General features: G+C 47.2%; 1 protein-coding gene and 1 long non-coding RNA gene across 3 annotated transcripts in view; both read right to left on the reverse strand.

Moving 5' to 3' along the window:
* LOC146812749 (uncharacterized) overlaps positions 1-4,868 on the reverse strand; it is a 143,962-nt gene extending 139,094 nt beyond the window's left edge. The window contains exon 1 of the long non-coding RNA XR_014965978.1: positions 4,353-4,868. This is a non-coding gene — a long non-coding RNA (uncharacterized LOC146812749). The remainder of the gene's footprint in view (positions 1-4,352) is intronic.
* A 12,493-nt stretch (positions 4,869-17,361) lies between these two features.
* The window catches only part of GNB3 (G protein subunit beta 3), a 160,487-nt gene continuing 156,884 nt past the window's right edge, over positions 17,362-20,964 (reverse strand). For both annotated transcript variants that reach the window (XM_085619850.1, XM_085619849.1), the window contains exons 9-10: positions 20,390-20,606; positions 17,362-18,861 (exon numbers count right to left, since the gene is read on the reverse strand). In XM_085619850.1, the coding sequence (XP_085475976.1) occupies positions 18,755-18,861; positions 20,390-20,606 (324 nt within the window). In that variant the 3' untranslated portion in view covers positions 17,362-18,754. The remainder of the gene's footprint in view (positions 18,862-20,389; positions 20,607-20,964) is intronic.

Here is a 20,964-nt window from a genome sequence, read left to right on the forward strand (position 1 = left end):
TGGAGCGCAATTGGCGAAAGACTTACAATCTGGAGGCGAAGTGCATATATAAAAGTGCACTAAAAAAATGTCATGCCCTCAAACGCCTGGCTATCAGGAATTTTCTAGCCAAGCAAATTAAAGAGTCGTATAATTCATCCAAGGAAATGTTCAAGATTGTGCAAGATTTTATGAAACCTCAAGCCACTGTGAGCACGATCAGGCCATCAGCTGATTTATGTAGAGATCTAACTTCTTCCAGGAGAAGGTTCACTCTATATATTCTTCCTTCCCGGCCTCGAAGGATTGTACACCTTCCTCACTGGCAGCGGATTCCCCGTGTCACTGGTCTGATTTCCGACCTTTCTGTCCGACCGTGTCCTTGCTAGACCTAGCTAGAACTAAGTCTGGCTCGCTTCTCGATCCTTGTCCTGCTAGTTTTTTTAAACCAGCTGGCCCCATTTTTTAATCCACACCTTAATGCTATTTGGAACGCCTCTTTGACGTCGGGGAGTTATCCCTCTGTTTGGAAGAATGCTTTTGTTCTGCCTGTTCTGAAAAAGGAAGACGCAGATCCTGGCTTACTCGAACTATAGGCCCATCGCCCTTCTGCCAGCTCCTGCAAAATTAATGGAGAAGGAAGTACAGAGACAGCTCTCCAATTATCTGGAATACAATAATCTCCTGCATGATTCCCAGTCTGGTTTTAGGGTGGGCTATAGTACCGAGACTGCGCTGCTGGAGGTGGCGGAAACCATCTGAGAATCACTAGACCAGGGATGCTGTGCCATGCTGGTGCTGCTGGACTTGTCCGCAGCATTCGATACGTTTTCGCACTTGATTCTTATAGACTGACTGGCACAGCTGGGTATCTCGGGGACAATCTTAAACTGGTTCTGCTCTTTTTTGGAGGGGCAGTCTCAGCAGGTTTTTCTGCGCCCTCATGTCTCCTCCTCTTGCCCCATGGTATGCGGAGTCCCGCAGGGCTCGGCACTTAGCCCCACCCTGTTTAATGTCTATCTGGCTCCTTTGGCATCAATTATGGAACATTGTGGAGTGAGAATGATCTCTTACGCTGATCATACACAGCTTGTATTTTCCTTTAAAGACACTGCCAAGGCGGCGTTTGACAGCTTCAGGCATTGTCTAACTAAAATCTCCTCTTGGATGACGGACAATTGCCTGAAATTATATACTGAAAAAACAGAGGTGATGTTTTTTAACCAACCTTCACCCCCACCGGCTGATCTCTGGTGGCCGACGCAGTTGAATCCCCCTCCTACCCCTGTCTCTTCAGTCAGGAATTTAGGCTTCAAATTTGACTCGAAATTGTGGGCCAAGGTTCAGATAGGTCAAGTTTCCAGAGCATGTTTTTGGAAACTTAAAACCTTGCGAAGATTTCTTCATGTGTTGCCGATGGACTGTTGGGCCACTATAGTCCATGCCCTTATTACATCCCAGCTAGCAACTTATATTTAGGTTTGCCAGCCTACCTTATCCATAGGCTGCAGACAGTCCAGAACGCCACAGCAAGGTTTATCAGAAATGTGCCCCTTCGACACCATATCTCCCCTCATTTGCGGAGCCTTCATTGGCTCCCTGTGAAAAGGAGAATTGAATTTAAGGCTTTGTCTCTTGCTTTTAGAGCCACTAGAGATAGAGGTCCAGGATACCTGAAACCGAGACTTCAGAAATACCATCAGTCCAGGACCTTGCGTTCCAACTCTCAGAGGCTTCTCCATATCCCTCGCTTCTCTAAGGCTAGGCTGGGCGGGCGAGCCTTTGCAGGGAGAGCGGCTGCTCTCTGGAACGCTATGCCCTACCATCTGCAGAAAGCAGACTCAGAACCTACTTTTAGGAAGGCGTTGAAAACATGGCTGTTCGAATTGCCTTAGCGTGTCCCTTTCCGATCACTCCGCGCCGGGACACTGCCGTTGGTGGTAGCCGAGCGCTTTATTAACTCTATGGTATGGTAAAATACAAACCAAGGGCTTGGTATTCAAACAGCTTTCTGATGGTTCAGCCTTTTTTTTAATTTATTTTCATTTTGGAAGCCGTCGCATGATTTTAAACCGGGCGATCAGACTGGTCTAGAGTAATCTTGATGAGTTAGCATATCCACAAACTTCCCTGGCCCATTTGCTACTTGACCAGGGGCCTAAGCAGAGAGAAAAATATATATAAAATGTCCAAATGTTTTCTGTTTCTATTTCTGTCTGCTTTTAAAGTTCTTAACACTGGTAATGATATTTGTTCCTGTAACACAAACGAAAGCACCTGGGCAGACTTTAATTCCTTTGGGAAATCTTCAGAGACTGTGCAGTTTAGGTTTGTGCTGGGTGCCTTTCTGATGGATGCTCGTGTTCTGTAAGCAAGCACTCCTTTGCTCTCTTGTAATGTGCTTTCCTCTGTGTACTACACTTTAGCACAAGTTGGATAACTTGGCTACTTTCATTTATTGTTTGGCAATGGAATATGCAAGTGTTGGCCCTGTGCAAGTAATATAATAATCGTATAATTGCATGATTTGTTTGCATTATGCGAGCTTTTCCACGAACTACACAAGGTTGCAGGTGTTTTGTTTTCGTTGGTTTATTTTGTATACAAAAACAGAATAAAATCTGGCTTCTCCAGTTTGCTTTGGATCCATCATGTAAGGGTGACCATGTACTTAATAACCCCTCCTTCATGAATTTGATTATTAGGAACCCTTTATAAAATAGTAAATATTGTAGGTCACTGGCAACAGATCCTGCAGCAAACAGCAGCTCAAGGGTCACATCTGCCTCATGCCTCTATGCATGTTTATCAGGTTGTATGACTTTACCATGCAGGCTTTTACCACACATGCATTTACCACACACATGCCTTCTTTACCACGCTGATGCCTTCCCTATGCAAGGTAAGAATATTTAAGGTAGGTGTGTGTGTGTGTGTGTGTGTGTGTGTGTGTGTGTGTGTATATATATATATATATAATTTAAAAAAATCTTTTTGTTTAAGCATTCCACGAGTGCATGTGATTTTTCCAACCCCCCCCCCCCCCCCCGTGTACTTCTCTCCCTCCACCCATACTTGTGTTGCTCTCTCAGCCTTGAGCTTCTGTCTCTCATCAACTCCAGGTTGGTGTTTCACCGGGTGCGTCTGACACCCCCCCCCCCTTCGCCCCCCCCACACCTCTGCGTTACTATTTCACTGCGTACTTCTGACCCCCACGGTCTCCGCTGCTGCCCTTCGCCCATGTTCCTCCCAATTGTCGCTTCTCCCCGCTCGCCGTGTTCCTTCACTCCCTCCCACTCCTGTAACCAGATTATCCATTATATTCTTAAAGCGCTCCGAGCTCCATTTTCAAACAGCGGTTGGCGCTACTTTTTATGTTGTGATTTCATGACTTATCTTGTAAATAAAAAGACAAAACAGTGCCCTTTATAAATGCGTGCATGGGTATCGAACATATGTGCGTGCCTGTAAAATGACACTGTATTCTCGTCCATAGCTCATTTTTTCCCGGCCTCGCGCACAGCGGCCGCGATGTTGTTCCACATGGCTAAAAACATTAACAAATCCAATAGGTCCCATAGACGAGACCGTTTGTCTTTGCCAGTGCTTACAAAAAACGTTTTTAGGTCGAGGACTACCGGTCTGCCGAAGGCAGAACCGGAAGTCGAGATTTAATGTTTCCTAGAGTGGCTATTTAGCCCGCCTCTCTTTTTGCTTCTCCTCCATTGGCTGGCTTCCTAAACGGAGGCCAGCCATTGGAGGAGAGAGCCGTCCCTCCAAATAGGCTCCGTCTTTTTCAGATTCGGGGGCGTGTTCCTTGCTGTTCTTTCCACTTTTTAGCCACGCCCCCGAATCTGAAACCGCTGCTGCGTTTCTCCGAGGCATTTCTGCCTCGGAGAAAGGCAGTGGTGTGCTTGTTTGTTGATTGTCTCCCATTCTTCTCAACTCCCTCTCCTTCTCACTCTTCTGAATTATCTTCTTCCCTCTCCTCCTCTCGGTGTCTATCTCCAGATCGTACTCTCTCTCCCCTTACTTTCACCCACTCCCTCTCTTTACACATCTCTTCTTCCAAAATGTCTCTCCTTCGCTCTCTCGCATCCTTTCTCCTCCCCCCACCCCCCCCCCCCCTTCATCTCCTCTTCTTAAGCCCCCGCCTCCTCTCTACTCTGCCTCTGCTGTCCCGCCCGGCCTCCGTTCCCCTCTTACCCGGGCTATCAAACGAAGGCAGAGATGCACTGTAATGTACTTCTCGTTGCAGGGTAGCTTGATCTTCCATGAGGTCCGTGATAGCATCTCACCGATCTTACAGAAAAGCAGGGCCGGAATGGGGAGTGCTGGGCGTCAGATGGCGGGTGATTTATTGCGGATCCTACCTGGGGTGGCAGATTAACTGTGCTATGACAACTTGCTGCCTCTCGGGTATCAGTCCAGCACGGCAACGTCCCACGCCGAAGAGCCCTGCGCGCGCTGAACTGCAGCGCTGCCGAAAAGGAGACGGACGGATCTCACTCATCGCAGCTGAGCTCCGTCACTGTCTCCCTGCTCTGGGCCTCCCTCTCTGCTCTCCCCGCACACTCCCCAGGGACTGATTCTCTAGGCTCTTGTCAGCTTCTACAGTCTGTCACCCTCCATGCCCCCAGCTCCGACGTTATCCACCGTCCGTTTCTTTCCCTGTGGTTGTCCTATCACTGTTAACATATAAAGGGTAGCTCAGTGGCTTGAGTGCCTGCTTTAAGAGTCAGGTATGTGTTTAGCTGTTCAGACTTTTAAACTAGAGTGTCAAGCAACGGTCCAGGAGAGGCAGGCCCATGACATACTTTCAGGATATAAATTATATTCATATACTCCTAAACTAAATTGTACTTTTTTACAAATTCAACGCTGATGGGATGAAGTCTTCTATTCTGGACATACCTTGCACCCATAATTTAAACCATTGCAACAATGACAAAGCTTTTCAACTATGAGCAATAAATAGTATATATTAATTTGCAATGTAATCAACAATATATTTTCCCTGTGCCCCTCTTCTGTACATATGCCAGTGGGTTTGCCTTCAACCTCTTCCGCCACCCCTCCATTCTTGCGTGGGCTTTCCCTGTGCAGCCAGCACCCCTCCCCCCTCACTACGTGTCACACGCAATTCTACCCCCTGCCCCCACAATCGATTTTCTAGAGGCTTATAAAACGCCGAAGCCTACTAGCGCTGAACCATGACGGAGGACGTGCTTTCAAACATGTGTGATAAGACTCCTGTGCCTCCCGAGTCTTGGGGGTAGGCAGCTTAGTTGGTTAACACGCCTGCTGCTCCGTTCTTTGTAACCTGAAAAAGTTGGGTGGCCATTTACAAGGCAGCCTCAGTGTGCTGCAGGTTGCTTGAGGCTTTGGCTTGAATTCCCACGCAGCCCTGAAACGCCAACTCCAATCCACGGAACTCAACTCGAGACGTTATTTTAGAGCCATAATCATAATCAAGTCACTTTAGGCGGCATCCATTCTTGTGTGGGCTTTTCCTGTGCAGCCAGCACCTTTCACCCCTCCATTCTTGCGTGGGCTTTCCCTGTGCAGCCAGCACCCCTCCCCCCTCACTACGTGTCACACGCATTTCTACCCCCTGCCCCCACAATCGATTTTCTAGAGGCTTATAAAACGCCGAAGCCTACTGGCGCTGAACCATGACGGAGGACGTGCTTTCAAACATGTGTGGTAAGACTCCTGTGCCTCCCGAGTCTTGGGGGTAGGCAGCTTAGTTGGTTAACACGCCTGCTGCTCCGTTCTTTGTAACCTGAAAGAGTTGGGTGGCCATTTACAAGGCAGCCGCAGTGTGCTGCAGGTTATGGAGCACGCATCGAGGCGGTCTTGTCCGTGCTCACCCAAATGTTTATGATTTCAAAGACTGAAATTTAGTGGGGAAAAAGAAGCATTTGGAGCGCTACCTCCAAAAACATGAGCTACAACATTCCAGACTGTTCTGGCACTAGTTATATTTTGTGTAGATTACGTCATTAGCGGTTATGGTGGACATCCCTGCTATTCGCTAATAAGGCTTCGGCATTACAGGACTCCATGGGCGTTTTATTCAGTCCAGGAAGAAGGGATAGTATCTCTTCCCACCGCCTACCGCAACCCAACCCTTGGTTTATTGTAACGATTCCGAGCCCAACCGAGAATCCTTTTTAGGCCCTACTTATGATTCCTCACACCTTTTACGAGGACTTTCTGTTATGCCCCAGAGATATGCCTATTATGTTCCTTTCCATGCCCTCCTGCTTTGTACAGCAAAGTTTAAAAGTAGCCGGGGCTCGGGGGTCTTGATTATTCCTTCACTTGATCTATGAATACATTTCGCTAGCATTTATTTATTTAATGGGGTTTTGTCTATTTGCTCGAATTAGGCCCAAGGGGTGTTAACGCGATTTACCAGAAGTGGATTGTTAGGAATTTCAGCAGATAGAGCAAACCACAGAGAGAAAAATAAGATGCAAATGACACCTATCGTGTTGTGCGTGTGTGTATATATAGTTGTGTATGAATATCTACAGATACACACACAATACATATAAATGCAAAACCTGCAGATTTGGTACAATTTCTAGGATGCGTCACATACGTGATTAGAGTGTGGCACAACGAGCAGCATGAAAGGAAAGGAAGGAAGTTGAAGGAGCAAATGACGTTCAAATCGTAGTTGACAGAATCGCTGGAAGAGACGATATTTAACGGTTTTTGAAAGTAGAGCAGGAGTAGTAGTATGGATAACATTCCAGATTTTCGGAGTGCTGCCTGCCTCACGTCCTTCTTCCAGTGAAAGTCGGAAGCAGCTGCAGTGAGTTGTTTTTAGCGCCATGTAGCCTTTTCACCTTTTGAGCGTGTTTCAAACCACTAAATAATAACTTCGACTTTATACCTGAGTTCAGGGGGAACGGTACAAGAGTACTTGTAAATGTTTTCACAAATGAACAAAGGTCAGGGATCTTCTTACCTGTTGTTCTTACCGTACCTGTATGCGCAGGTACGGTATACTTAAACAAGCACTGGCAGAGCCCATTGGTCAGGTTTTGGCTGCGAGCCATTTAGCTTTGTCAAGGTTTGTTTTGTTAGGGTTTTTGGAAGCTGTAACACTTGCCATTAGGAAATTAAATCATTGTCTGATTTTTTTCCCCCAGAGCACAGATTGCCATAGTAGGCACATAAATAACAAAAAACATTACATTTCTAACAAAACCACAAATTATTGCCTGTAGCTCTGAAATTTTGGATATATGACAGAGCGATTGGTCTGTTGAGAGTGTGCACAAGAGTATCAGAGTTGCAAGTATAACAGAGTCTTTTAAGAATGGGAAAAGGGAAAAGGGTGGCTTGTCTTACTTGTTAAAGAAAGTCAAAAAATGTAAAGAGCTACAGGCAATAATTTGTGGTTTTGTTAGAAATTGAATGTAATTGTTTAAAAAAAAGCTGTGGATTAAATCCAACGGAAAAAGTGGTTGTGGTGGCATTTGTTTTGTTCAATGCACTAGAAACAGAATCCGAAGTTAGTTGCAGCACTGGCGCTCTTCTTAGTTATTTAAGTACAGTAGGCTTGGCCTTGCTACATATGAGCCAAACCCTGTTTTTGGTATCATAGTAGGCACATGGCACTGGTACGCATGTGCCAGATGTTGCAGGTTTAGCTGGGCTGCCCTGCTTTTAGCCTTGGCTTCTGAGGCCTGTCAGGCTGTAATGCCACACCCCCCACTGACGTGGGAAGAGTTAGCAAATTAAATGCAGCCAGGCGCTGAAGGCCTTTGCTCCCCATTACTGTATGTCAATCAACGAAGGGACACCCATTTGCCACTGGGTCCCTCGAGATTGCACATAATTGGCGTCATCGGCAGTTACTGTAAACTGATTCACTTTTAATGTATAGTGCGAACTTGACCCGAAGGTATAGGAGCGTTTTACATGGACGCATTCATTTTTTGTAGGCATAGGGAGATTAAGGGATTTGGCTAGAATCACGGAATGTTGAGCAGATGCCAAGACTTGAACCCGCATCCCCAGTTTCATGTCGGCAGCTCTGGTTGTTATGCCACATCCTTTCTTAAAGCTGTAATAGAGGTGAGTGGTGAGAAAGGATTACACAGTTCGTTCAAGTACTGCTATTTGTACCAAAGAATAGTGCTTCTTAATAGTACTGTAGTGAATAAACGTACACTGAAGATGGAATAACAGGGTTCATATGGTACAACCCTTGGTTTCCAGATCCAGGATTTAGCCACTACTGGGTCTCTGGGTCTTCACTGCCTGTGACTGCTAGGACGCGATGGTTTCTGTCTCTATCTCTGGCTTTGCACGCAAGCATTCTTAGAACTATGACTAGGTCACAACGTAATGAAGTCGGCAGCTCTGCCCGTTGGGCCACATCCTCTCACATCATTATTGCTGGTAGGAAGGCCAGATTTCCAAACATTAAAAACAGGACTTGTCACTGACACAGAAGTAGGAATAGGACCTGCTTTATTGCAATAGTATTTGCTGGCTGTAGATTTCACATCCTCAAAGTCCTCTTTCTCCACGGATTCTCTTGCTACCACCCGTGCCGATCAGCTCTCTACAGACCCTCTCTCACATGTATTTAATTTATTTTATTGCGATACTCATCCCATTGTAGGTTATCGAGCGCTTTACATCACACTTATTATGCAGAGCTAATGACTCATAAGTGTGCAAGTCAAGGTATTGGAAATGTTACACAAGACAATGATGACTCCTAGGTGACATTAAAAATGCTATACGTCTCGCCTTTCATTAAGTGAAAGCTATTTGCTTTGCTATACAATACCATTAGCAAAGCAAATGGCTTTAACTTATTATTCCGTTTTCCCGCGGTCTGGCCTGCGCGGCATTAACCCAGCTATTTGTCCTTTTGAATTCCCTCCTCCTCTCTGACAACTGTGCATGCTCTTGAACGCTGCTGCATTGGTAACTTTGCCCTGGTAATTGCCCTGTCATTTCCCGCTTCCTTAATCCCAATTTATGAACATTGCAATTGCAAAACCCCACCATATGCTTCTACCTCTTTCTCTTATCTTCCATTGCAGCCTTTTCCTTTCATTCCCTAGACTCCCTCACACTCCTGCAATCCCCCCCATGTGAAACCCCCCCCCTATTTTGCTCCAAAACCCCAAACTTACTCTTTGCCTTCCTTGAGCCTTCCCTCCCCGGGTGAATATGCAGATACCGTGTTTCCCTCCCCCCTTCCCCCCCCCCCTCCCCCAAATACCAAACTACTGTCACTTTAGTGCTACAACCTGTCTTCCAGTTTTACCGTGGCAACAAGTTTATATTCTCTTAACTGGAAAGATCCTTCTGCTAAATGCTGAAACCGCCTGCCTACTTGGTTATTGGAGCCTATGACTACCTGACTTCATAACATTGCAGTAAACATCATCAACGAAACCTCACTAATACATTAAAATCCTGTAATTCCCCCTCCCTTAAACTCCAGACTTGTGAACATTGCAATAATAAAACCCCGCCCTACGCTTCCACCTCTTTTCTTTCTTTTTCCATTCTGCCTTTTCCTTGCATTCCCCAATATCTCTCTCACGACCCAGCAAGCATCCCCAAGTCATCTACCCTAGTGTTGATCCAAAGCTATTGACATTGTAAATAACAATGACGTTTCTTTAAATGTTTTAAAAACTAAAACATAAACAAAAATAATGTCATGAGCAATGCCAATAGCTCTAACTTTAACAATGCCGAGACCATTGCATTGTAAATGCTTGTTATTATGGTTATCCGAATTATGCAATTGTGCGGCAGGTAAGAGATCTCCGAGATTTCAAAAGAATGGTCATTCTTTCTATTTTTTCAGGAGTCTAGCTCTAGACCTTGCCTGTCTGAACAGAGTTTGAAGGTTTGGCGGGAGGCAGGCAGGCAGGAGGGCAACCCAGCGATTAATGGCCTTGTTTGGTCATAGGTTTGGAGTTTACATTCAAGAAAATGATCAATTTCTAGGGATTACTTGGTATACGAAGCGCATGTTTAGAAAGTGACCCTTCTTGCTACAGACAGCCTGTGTAAGGACAAGGGGGCTGGTGTGAAGAACGTCGAAGGGTAGAGAGAGGGCCTGACTGGCATCCGCATTCTGAAATATCTGTGGTTTGCAGGATGACGCTAGGGGCTCCAGGGTATTGTTTGTTTACAGTAGTTGAGGAGGGAAGGTGCCATGGTGATTGCCTCCATTTTTAAGGGAAGCCTGAGAATGGGAACTTTTGGCACAAGCATCGCATGTAGACTTTCTTTGGGCACATGATTTACATGTGACCATAGGAGCTGATAATAGCCTCTTTGGGGTGACGGGAATGTCCCCTGCATGGTGTACAGTCCTATCTCCTGCCTTGCGTGTGAGGTGTCCATACCTGTGGTCCTATTGGTATTTCGGTCATGCTTCGCACATCCCGTGTGCGTGCGTTGACCTAGTCCCGGTCTTTGACGATGCTATTCTCTGGACCTAGTCCTGAAGCGAGAGGGATTCACCAAGCGCACTCTCACAGTGGCTGAGGACTACTTATCGTGTAATGGGTTTCATACGTGAAGTGTGATGGTTGCAGCACACCGGGTTAGAGAATGCTAGTAACTGGCTTTCCAGCTGTGACTTACAAATGCCTGCCTACCAGTCCATTCATCTAGAAGTGAACCGAGAATTCTGAACACAACAGCCAGTGATTTCTGCTTGTGCATGTGTGATAGACGCAGAAATGTGCAATGCAGGAATGATGAGGGCTGGTGGGTTCCATTTTGGAAGCCCACAGCCTGGGCCAGAGTACAAGATGGGGGGGGGGGGGGGGGGGGGGGGTGTGTGTGTGTGTGTGTGTGTGTGTGTGTGTGTGTGTGTGTGTGTGTGTGTGTGTGTGTGTGTGTGTGTGTGTGTCTCTGTGTGTCTCTGTGTGTGTCTCTGTGTGTGTGTGTCTCTGTGTGTGTGTCTCTGTGTGTGTGTGTGTGTGTGTGTCTCTGTCTGTCTGTCTGTCTGTCTGTCTGTCATCTCCTAGGTGGGACACTATGGAAAGGGAAGAGGAGACAGGCTTTTCTTATATGTGCCATGGGGCCTACTGGTACAATGGGCTGTAAACAACTCTGACCCAAAGGAGCATGGTAATTAACAAATCGAAAACATTCACCATGATTTGCGGGGCCAAACAGAAACCCTGTAAAACCTTTTTTATTGACAGCACCCCAATACATACAGTGAACTCCTTTTGCTACCTTGGTATTTTATTTTCGGGAAATGGTGCGTGGACCCAACATATTTTAAACACACGAGCGAAAATGAGCAGGGTCAACCAAGGGATCTTTAAACTCTTCCAAACTAGGAAACTGACCAACCAATGAAATTGTAACCATTTATAAAGCTAAAGGAGCAAGCACAGCCCTCTATGGGGCAGGTCTTTGGGGTTACACCAATAAACAGAACAAAACTGTTTTTTTTTTTAAACGCCTGTTGTATTTACCACCCTCTGTATCAAATACCGGTGTACATCATGAGGTGGGGCTTCCATTTTTAGCAGACTCCTCAATGGCCGGGCCATTGGTATTATGGGCATCAATTTGGAGAAGGAAAGAGACGGATTTTAACAGGTCAATTATTTTAGATTGTTTAAATTTGAATGTTTTAAAAATTATGTGGCTATCCTACATTAATGCCGCATTAGGAAATGTGTTTTTTCTGTATAGTCAGACCCTACACAAATATTGTCCTTTACCAAGAAAGAGACCAAAGACTCCTTCCTGCTACAAAGGCGGGAATCTTAGAGCAAAATCGGAGTTAAATAAATCAACCGTCGCCTTATATAAATCTTTTATGTTAAAGGAGGGAGCCAATGACTATTTGTCACATGTGACTTATGTACAGCACCGTTTTGTGCTATTGAGGATGTTATTGCCCATTACTTTGTCGCATTTCCCCAAATTAAATCGCGCCCACCAGATTTGGTACCATGTCCGTGTGACATCAAGAGTAAACAAAGCACATTGCACTTTCTATTCTGTAATTTTTATCGTAATTTTAGATGTTTTTATCTTAAGCCCCTGCTTGTTGCCCACAATATTAGGTCCCAAAAAATAGCAATTAAGTTTTAGGTGATATTAAAGGATCCGCTAACATGTTATAATGTCGCCCTGTTCATCCTGAAATCAATTAATGCAAGGAAAAGTATTTTGTTATAATCTAGAAATGAATTGCTTTTAATAATTGGTTCTGTAAATTATGTGTTTATTTTGCTTAGATATCTTTTACTGCATGTACTTTTATTGCTGTTTTATTCTTTAATAGCTGGATAAAGATTTTGAATGAATGACTAATTGCAGCTGCCATTTGGAGGATGGCTGGAGTACAGGGCGAGGCCTGTGGTATCTGTTGATTGGAATAGGAGCCCTTTTAAGGGGAACAGATGCCCGTCTCTTCCTAATCTTTGTGAGAAGTGGTGAATAGTTAGCTGCAGCCTGCTCACACTGTGCGTATGTGGTGGGTAGCCCGCCTGCAGACTGTCCTGCTCTGCAGAGCATCCTTACAGACCCAGGCCAGGCCCGGGTGATGGCCTGGCCCAGACAAGACACGTGAAAGGGGAGGTGACCCAAGCCAGCTCCGCAGCGCAGACCTGGAGTACACATCCTCAACCTGTGAAGCGGGATCAAGATGGGAGCGCAAGACCCACCGTGTTCGTTGCTGTGGCCTCTTCTGCTGGGGGAGTAAACTCCGCAGAGGACTCGGGGACTGCGAAGCGGTCAAGGCTTGTTGCTGCACCGGCAGCCAACTCCCCGGAGGGGAAGGAACCTTGCGTGGAGTCTGATCTGAAGGAAGAAATCACTCGATGTCAAGACATTCTGCCTGTGAGCAACTTAAGGAAACGCCAACCCCGTAGGAGGAGCGGCTCATAGGAGGGACCGCTGTGATTGATGCGGGCGTAGGGCTTGTCTGACAGACCAGTAAAGCAAGAGGGCCGAAAGAATAGCGGGACCGCTGGGTCGGGCAGAGCCCCAGGACTGGTGTGGCCTGACCGAAGCTGAGACAGGCTGCTGCTGGTGGCCCACGCGCCCTGTAAGTGGGCTGGGTGTCCACTGAGCTGCCAGGTGTCACTGGGCTGGAATTAGTCCTGAAGACTAAGCGATAGGAGAGGTGCCCTGGGGGTGCCTTGTCAAGAGTAGAGGTCGCCACCTTGCAGCACTGTGGGCCGAAGACGGCGCCCACTGAGCTGAAGAATTGCCCTCTGTGGGTGTGAGGCTGGCACGTCCAAGTGGAATCGAGTACTCACCGGAGGGCTGGAGAAAATCTAGATCTGCAGCCACCAGCTTGAAGAAGGCCCCCCTCGGAAGCCTCCATTTTGGACGCGACCCTACGAGCGACTGGCTGGCTGCCCAAAAAGAACTGCTATGTGCTCCCTGGAGGCTCCTGCCTGCTGCCCGTGAGATCCAGCTGCTGTGGGCAGTGGTGTAACATAGGCCCCTGTGGGGTGCCCCAGCCCCCCCCCCCCCCCCCTGAGCTGCACGGCTCCCCTCTGCAGAGTACCAGTTCTGAGAGCTCCTGATTGAGTCCAGAGGAGGTGTCCTCCATGTACCATGGGGGGGGGGGAGGGGGGGCTCCATGGTTTATTTTCCACTGGCTGTGGGTGAACTGAATGCGGCCTCGTACCTGTCCTCTTCTGGACTGCCATCTACCACCAAAGGCTTCCGGCTGCTGCTGGCGAAGACCCTGATGCCGCAGGGGGGCGGAACGTGACCCCACGCTGCAACCACAGACTGGAGAGAAACCGAGAGGGGCGACTGCGGTCTGGAGCTGCTAACACGAACTTGGTGAGACACTGACTGGGCCTGGGGCCGAGGGACCGAGTGCTGAATCTAAACGAAAGGGGCTGGAAGACGCACGAGCTGCACCCACAGGTACTGTTAGACCGTGAACCTTCTACAAGAGGTGTGGAGACCAGTACTAGAGCAGGGGACCCCCTGCAGACTGGTGAAGACCTAATCAGCAGTGCCCCCCCCCCCCAACCCTCCCCGAGAGCACACATTCTGCACCTTAGAATCAGGCATTCAAACATAAGTGAATGTGTAGTGGACTTCTGTGTTTTTTGTGTAATAAAGTCCTTGTATTTTTCTACACAGCAAAGCCCTGGGCTGAACATTGATTTCATTGGGCTGCTGTGGTGGTGGTGGTGGTGGTATTGGTTCTAAGCTCCCTGTGACTGCTCGCCTGCTCTATCACAGGCTCAAGTGCAGAACAGATAGTACCTGACCCAGTTTGCAGAGCGATAGTCGGGCTGGCTCCAGGACAACAGTGGGGAAAAGGCCTTGCCCTCCATCATTGTGGCCCAGTACCCCTTCATGTACCGTGGCCTTCCAACGGGGTCTGACACTTCGGACGAGAAAACAAAGGAATTCAAGTTTGATTCACTTTGAGTTCATTGCCACTGGCTTTTCCTGGAAGGTGCTGATTGGACCCAAAGAAAACAGAAAATGTTTCCTGCTTTCTGTATTGCACAATTCCAGGCTCCTGACATAGACACGGGAAAGACTTGTACCCATGTCTGGCTTAAATTTAATGGACTCAAAGGCTGATCTGAGAGCAAGTGTTAGCTTTCCGACGTTTCCAAGTCCTGCTAGCTCCTGTGGAGCAGGAAACGCCCTTCCGAACGAAGCTGGAATCACGCTGTGCCTTTGCAGTGCTGGCAATAGAACGGGGGTGCATTGGTATAACGGTGTTGGATGTTCACTCCAACACTTTCCCTACTGTTGTGCAGACTGGAGTTGCATTTGTAAGTGATACTAATCCAAAGTCCACCACCCCCATGAGGCATGTTGTTATAATGACTTGCGTGCTGAAGGAATGCGTCATAATGACGTGTTCGTTCTAATGGCGGCTTCTGAAGGCATGCATGCAAAATGCACGTGTGATACCATCATACATTCCTGTGGAATATCTCTCATGGGAGAAGGATGTAGAAGGTCCTGGAGACAGAGGAGCCAAGCTGTGGAAGCAAAAACATGGAGCAGTTTCAAATTGACATTCCCTCTGCCTTTTTTTGTAAAACGTCTCCCCTGATACGCGGGAGAGCGAGCCACCCTTTGGATGAAGGTAGCTGGTGCGGCTGCGATTAATCCTGGAAGCAGTTGGAACTCAATCTATTACGGTGGACCCGAACTGAAGCTGCGTGAAGCCTTTTTACAACTTGATCCTGTGGGCCGATGCTTCAGAAACCAGTTCTGAAACTGGGCTAACTTTATCTGATAGTTGGGACTCTTGCAGGACTGAGAAAAGGTACCAGGCCTACCTGATAAGAGACCTCCGAAGCTTCATCTTGATGGTTTCCTGGACCTGAGCTTTTTACTCTAAGGTTTGTGGACAACTACACTTAACCAACCTCATGGAGTCCTCCTTGGCTATAGCTTCCTTCCATTCCCTGCTAATTGTTTTTGATCCCCAAATATTTACTTAGTTCAAAGATAAAATATTTAACTGGGAATTGCTGGCTTTCACCTGGCCGGGCCCCATGGCTTGCTTCCCAGAAATCTTGGCCAGGACTCAGTCTGCCATTTCCTGTGCCTAATATTGTTCTTTTGCCTTCCCATTGGATGAGGGTTAGACAGCCTAGTTCCTGGGACAGGAGGCACTTCCTGGTAGGTGAATATTGACTAGAGAAAGGGGGGGGGGGGGCTGTGGGAACCATCCTTGGACTGGATGTTTTCTGGGGAGGCTCCAATAAGCAACACCAACTTCTAAGCTGAATGGAGCTCTGGTGCTTGGGTGAACAGGACGGGGCCGAAGACATTCACTGACACAATTCCAGATTTGGTTTTGTAACCCAGTTTGGGGTTCTGCCAGACAGAATGAGTAGTTTGTACATAGACAAGACTGCTTGGCAACTGTTCTCCTTGCTCAAACCTCAAGCAGCATAAAAGTTCACTCCAGGCCATGCATTTCTCCATCTTTAGGCCTCATTCACAAAGGGCCCCCCCGGACTTGGGGGAGTCTGTGCGCTCAAGGCGGAATCTCCGCCATGAGAATTCGCATGGCAAAGATTTCACTGCAAGTGCGGAAACTCCGCCACGCCTGCAGAGCCTTCGCCACGAGTGTGGAAACTCCGCCACGTCTGCAGAGCCTTCACCGTGAGTAGGGAAACTCCGCCACGTCTGCGGAGCCTTCGCCACCAGTACGGCGGCCCTTTGTGAATCAGGCCCTTTGTATTTTCCTTTCGGGATCCCCCAGGGTTGGAAATATTTAGTGCTTTCTTTCCTCCAACTTTTCTGCCTATCCTTGTTTTAAGTTCATCTGCAATAAACTGATACCAGCTTCACTTTTGGACCTGGGAGTCATCTGACCTGGGCTCTTAATTATCGGCGAGTATATGTGAGGCGCACACTGCCTCACATCCCAGCACTCACCCTCTTCCTGTTTGAAAAGGCTCCCTTGAGCTAATGAGCTGACGAGCTCTGGTTAATGCACCTGCGCCCAGCGAGTGGTACAGAGACCTGAGAAGACTTTGGGCAGCATTTCCAGCACCCCCAAAAAGAATGTGTTGCTCTCCACTGAAGAAGGACAACTATCCTGAAACGCGTGTCTGGAGGTACACAGCACTGGCTGCAACAACAAGGGTGAAAAACTAAAGCCTGTCACCGAATTAAGTGTTCTCATGTACTGCATTTACCTTGATGCATCGGGGCAAACTGAGTGCTTGGATGTGAGGCAGTGTGCGCCTACCCTCCGTCTGTACCAAAAATTACGTGAATGCACTTGTTTGAGTAATTATGCACAAAAATCCTTCTGCAGGTGTACAGGAAGAATGACTTTGCGAGCGGATGCTGCGGCCTGTGTTCTTGCATACAGCGCTGCTTTCTTAGCAAAAAAAGCATCCTCGGGCCCTCTGGAATTTTGCTGTAATTTTACATCATTAAGCTACACCCCTAATCAAGGGTCTGGTCTCTCACCCCGTAGCTTAGCAATCAATTTCCTACAGTTTCCATTTTGTCATGCCTTCAGGGTGCAAGCTTTCCTGACTAGCCCTGACATTCAGGATGAAAACTTTCTCTTTACTATTCAAACAGGTACCCTGAGTTATTCTATTATTGCTTGTGGTGAGATGCTGTGGAAGTGATAATACTCTTTCCTGCCAGAAAAAGGTGGTGGAGGTTTTAGTGTTCCCTCTCCAGGACCGACTCACTACATTCTTACTTCTCTTCCCCCTCTCCTAGTGACCTTGTTCTAGTGCAGTGAGAGCCTGAGGGCACTGGTGATCGAGGTGAGGTTCTAGCCTGCCAGTCTAAGCATGATGGTCAGCTGAGCCCATCACCCGCTTGGCATGTCGCGATCAGCCATTTTCCGCTGGGAAGAAATATAAACACAGACACTTTTTTTAATATTCTAAGTTACATTTATTCATCAGCGACTATAAAACTCTGGATTATGATACAAATTTGTTAGTAGCAGGCATCGCCTACAATACGAAGTAAGGATGTGCACTATGTAGGGAGTTCGGATTCTATTCATAAGTCAGGTGGTCGGGCGCATAGGAGGCTAATGTGGCAACCGGTGTCTCAGGCTGTTTGAGACCTGGGTGAGCTGCGAGGTGCAGGAAGGAGGGTTTTAGCAGGTTCTAGGGAAGGTGTGGCAAGGATTAGGTTAACAAATGTCAGTGATGGGTCTAGGATGAGTCTATAAGGCTATTACAGACTCCACGGCCACCTAGGTTTGCAAACTTAGTGGTGGCACAACCATGATCTCACAAACAGGATACCCACGCAACAGAGGAATGTCTTTGGTCCACTCCTGGCAAGGTGGCTGCGTTATTTCAATACCTTCCACCCTATCCTAAGGGATATGCGTGAACATCTTCAATGGGCAGGGAAAAGAGGATAGGTTTATTTCAATCGTCTTCCATGTACACACCAGCTCATTTCTGGTGATGTGTACGCAGAGGACTTCATAGGAAGTGATTGAAGAAGCTTGTTGGGGTGGTCAAGATGACCATGTTTATTGCAGTCTTTCTTCCTTGTTCTTGCCACCTTGAATATGAAAACAGCGATCTGAGTTGGTTGGAGGGACTTGGACTGAAAGGAGGGGAAAACATCATCGAACAGGGCAAATCAGCCATTTTTATTCCAATCGGTCTCTGCCTGGTGTGCCAGTTCTCCTGTGGTTACTGGGACACTAGATAGTAACAAATTGTAGTGCATCCTTGGGCAGGGCAAAAGTGGTATACCAATAGCTGTGCGTTTCCTGCAGGTGCACCAGCCCACCATTGTACAGGAGTCTGAGCGCAAAGCTCTGCACCCGGCAGCCATCTTGAATCCAGGAACAAATGCTCTCTAATCCGTATTAGTGGACAGGCTATTTTTGTGGTTTCCTGTTCAGGCGAACTAGTGTCGACATTTAAAGCGCATGGTTCTATTCTACCATCCTTTAGGGTCTTGCAAAGCATGAGCCTAGATGCGTATCGCAAAATACTTCACGGGACGTGGAAAATAAGAGACTTTCTTTTGTCTGTGTTCACACCCACCACCCATTAATTGAGTTTCCAACTATACTTAGAAGAACAGGGCATCCAGCACAACAGCATCTAAGTGGAGTGTGATTAAGAAGGGCAAACCTCTGAGCCAATATTATTAAAACCTATGTAAATTATATATAAATATTTATAAGTTAAAATAAGAACATTTGTGTGGTCAGCCGCCAAAGCGCTGGGGTTCTTTTCCTTCTGCAAGCTGCGCCCTCCTGCCATTTGCTCCTCTGTTCCTCTGTTCCTCAGTTCCAGATCTTTAGGAAGCTGTCCCAGGAGCCGGTGGCCGCGGCCATGCCATCGGTGGTGACCCCCAAGCAGCTGACCCTGTTGTCGTGGCCGGAGAGAACACCTGAGGGAAGGAGAGAGGGTAAGTGAGTAGATAGCACTTTTAATGTGTTACATTGAGGAAAATAGCACAGCAGAAGGGGGTAAGGGCTTGATTTAGAGTTGTGTGGCAACAGATCATGATCCAGTTTGTGGTGGAAGTACTAAATTCTCAACTGGAGCATTCTGCTATGGTGGATCAACTGCTATATGAATTCCCTACGGCAGGGGTAAGTCCGCCAGCAGTGTCTCCACTCTACGAGATCCAGGAGGTTTTCGTAATCCTTTATGGGTTTCCGGAGTAACGTGCTTCAACACCCCATCAGGGGTAACAAGCGATATATAAATACAAACCTTTTTATTTGTCCTCTTCTATCCTTCTGAATCCAAATAACTGACTAACCTATCCACCACTTAAAATTTACTTGCATGTTTCACTATACCAATTCAACACTAATCCTCTATGGGTCCCTGAGTAGCGTGCTACTCACCGAAAAAGCGCTTCGATGCCTCGTCAGGGGTAGTAAGCGCTATATAAATACAATTACAATATAATACAATATTTATGGGAAGATTTTTGTTTGGAATCAATTGTAATGTAGTCCTCTACTGCGTAGCTCATTACATCCTGCAAAGAGTCCCCTCCAACATCTTTTGTTTCTAAGAACCAGTAACCTTAAGTGCTAACCATACAGGAGCCTTCACAACACATTCCCAAGTAGCTGTCAGGGCTGCAGGGAACTTTGGCACTGGTCCTCAAAAACCCTATAATTGCCTTAAGGTATCTCGTAGAGTAGTTGAGCCTGCTGCTTCACATATTGCGTGTTCTAGGAATCTTCTAAATTGAATGTGCGCAAATGAAACGACTACTGAGACCATTGGAGCGACAGCCATCACAGCAGAGTCTTCGACACAGTCACCAGGCTGTTAGGAGGCAGTAGGTCTCTTCAATTTCAGAGTGTGAAGGCACTTGTGGCTCACTAGACCAGCGGCCCGTGGCTCTGGAGATCAGCAAGGCGGCAACTTGGTCACCAGCCACACCACAACATATCTCTGCGGTCTTGCATGACAGCCTTGTGTGAAAGTCATATGTCACTGTTTAAAAATACAGAACATTTTTAGTTGGACTGTTGCTGGATCTACCACCTACTTTTTATGGAGCTTCTTTAATACATGTTTGAAGGTGCACTGCATTCATCACATATGATGGCTTGTCGCAGATTCTGTAAATCTGCCCTCCTACCTCTCACACTTCTTTGTCTCTCTAGGTAAAATAATAGATTGAATTGGGGGCAAGGGAGAAGACTAGCAACAGGTTGCCTTTGGTACAGACATCTAGTGATGTCAATGATATCTCTAAGTTGCTTTGCTACCAAACAAGACTCAAGTCCTTGGCTCCCCCCTTCTAAGAGCTCTGAGGTGCCCGTGTAGTACTATGCATCACTTTATAAACACCCTTGATGTGATAAATACAGTTTATTGTAGTCTCCCTTTCCTCACTCCTCAGCCCCTATCTTGGGTCTGATCGTCTCATGGACTGGGCCATCACTCACCCACGCGCTCGGCCTTCATGGAGTCCCACATGTTGCAGTTGAAGTCATCGTAGCCGGCAAGCAGTAGGCGGCCACTGAGAGAGAACGCCACTGATGTGATCCCACAGATGATGCTCTCATGGGAGTAGGCAGTCAGTTCCTGGTCAGACCGCAGGTCGAAGAGGCGGCATGTTGCGTCGTCGGAGCCAGTGCAGATCGCCTCACCGTTGGGGAAGAACTAGGGTGAGAGAGAAAGGAAGTGTGAGTCTTTTGGCACCCTGGGAGTCCCTCCCCCCACTTCCATTGCACCAAAGGCTGTCCCTCTGTACAGTAAACTAACTTCTTTTGATTCTAGATGAAACTTTTAGGCACACCCAAAACTCACCGCACACTCCTACTAAAAATCTTCATGGATCAAAAGGACCGTACAAAAGACTGGATCTTGCACCCCTACAAGAACAAATCATTGATTTCAGCCTCACCATCTCTGAGGAAAGCTCTGTGACCCGGGCGGTGAGGCTGGGGGACGTATCTAATTTGGATCTGTGCTTTTCTTTGCTGACTATGTCTCAGAAGTCGAAGTCTAAAAGTATGAC

The sequence above is a fragment of the Triturus cristatus genome, chromosome 7, assembly GCF_964204655.1.
Source record: "Triturus cristatus chromosome 7, aTriCri1.1, whole genome shotgun sequence".
In the NCBI taxonomy this organism is placed as follows: domain Eukaryota; kingdom Metazoa; phylum Chordata; class Amphibia; order Caudata; family Salamandridae; genus Triturus; species Triturus cristatus.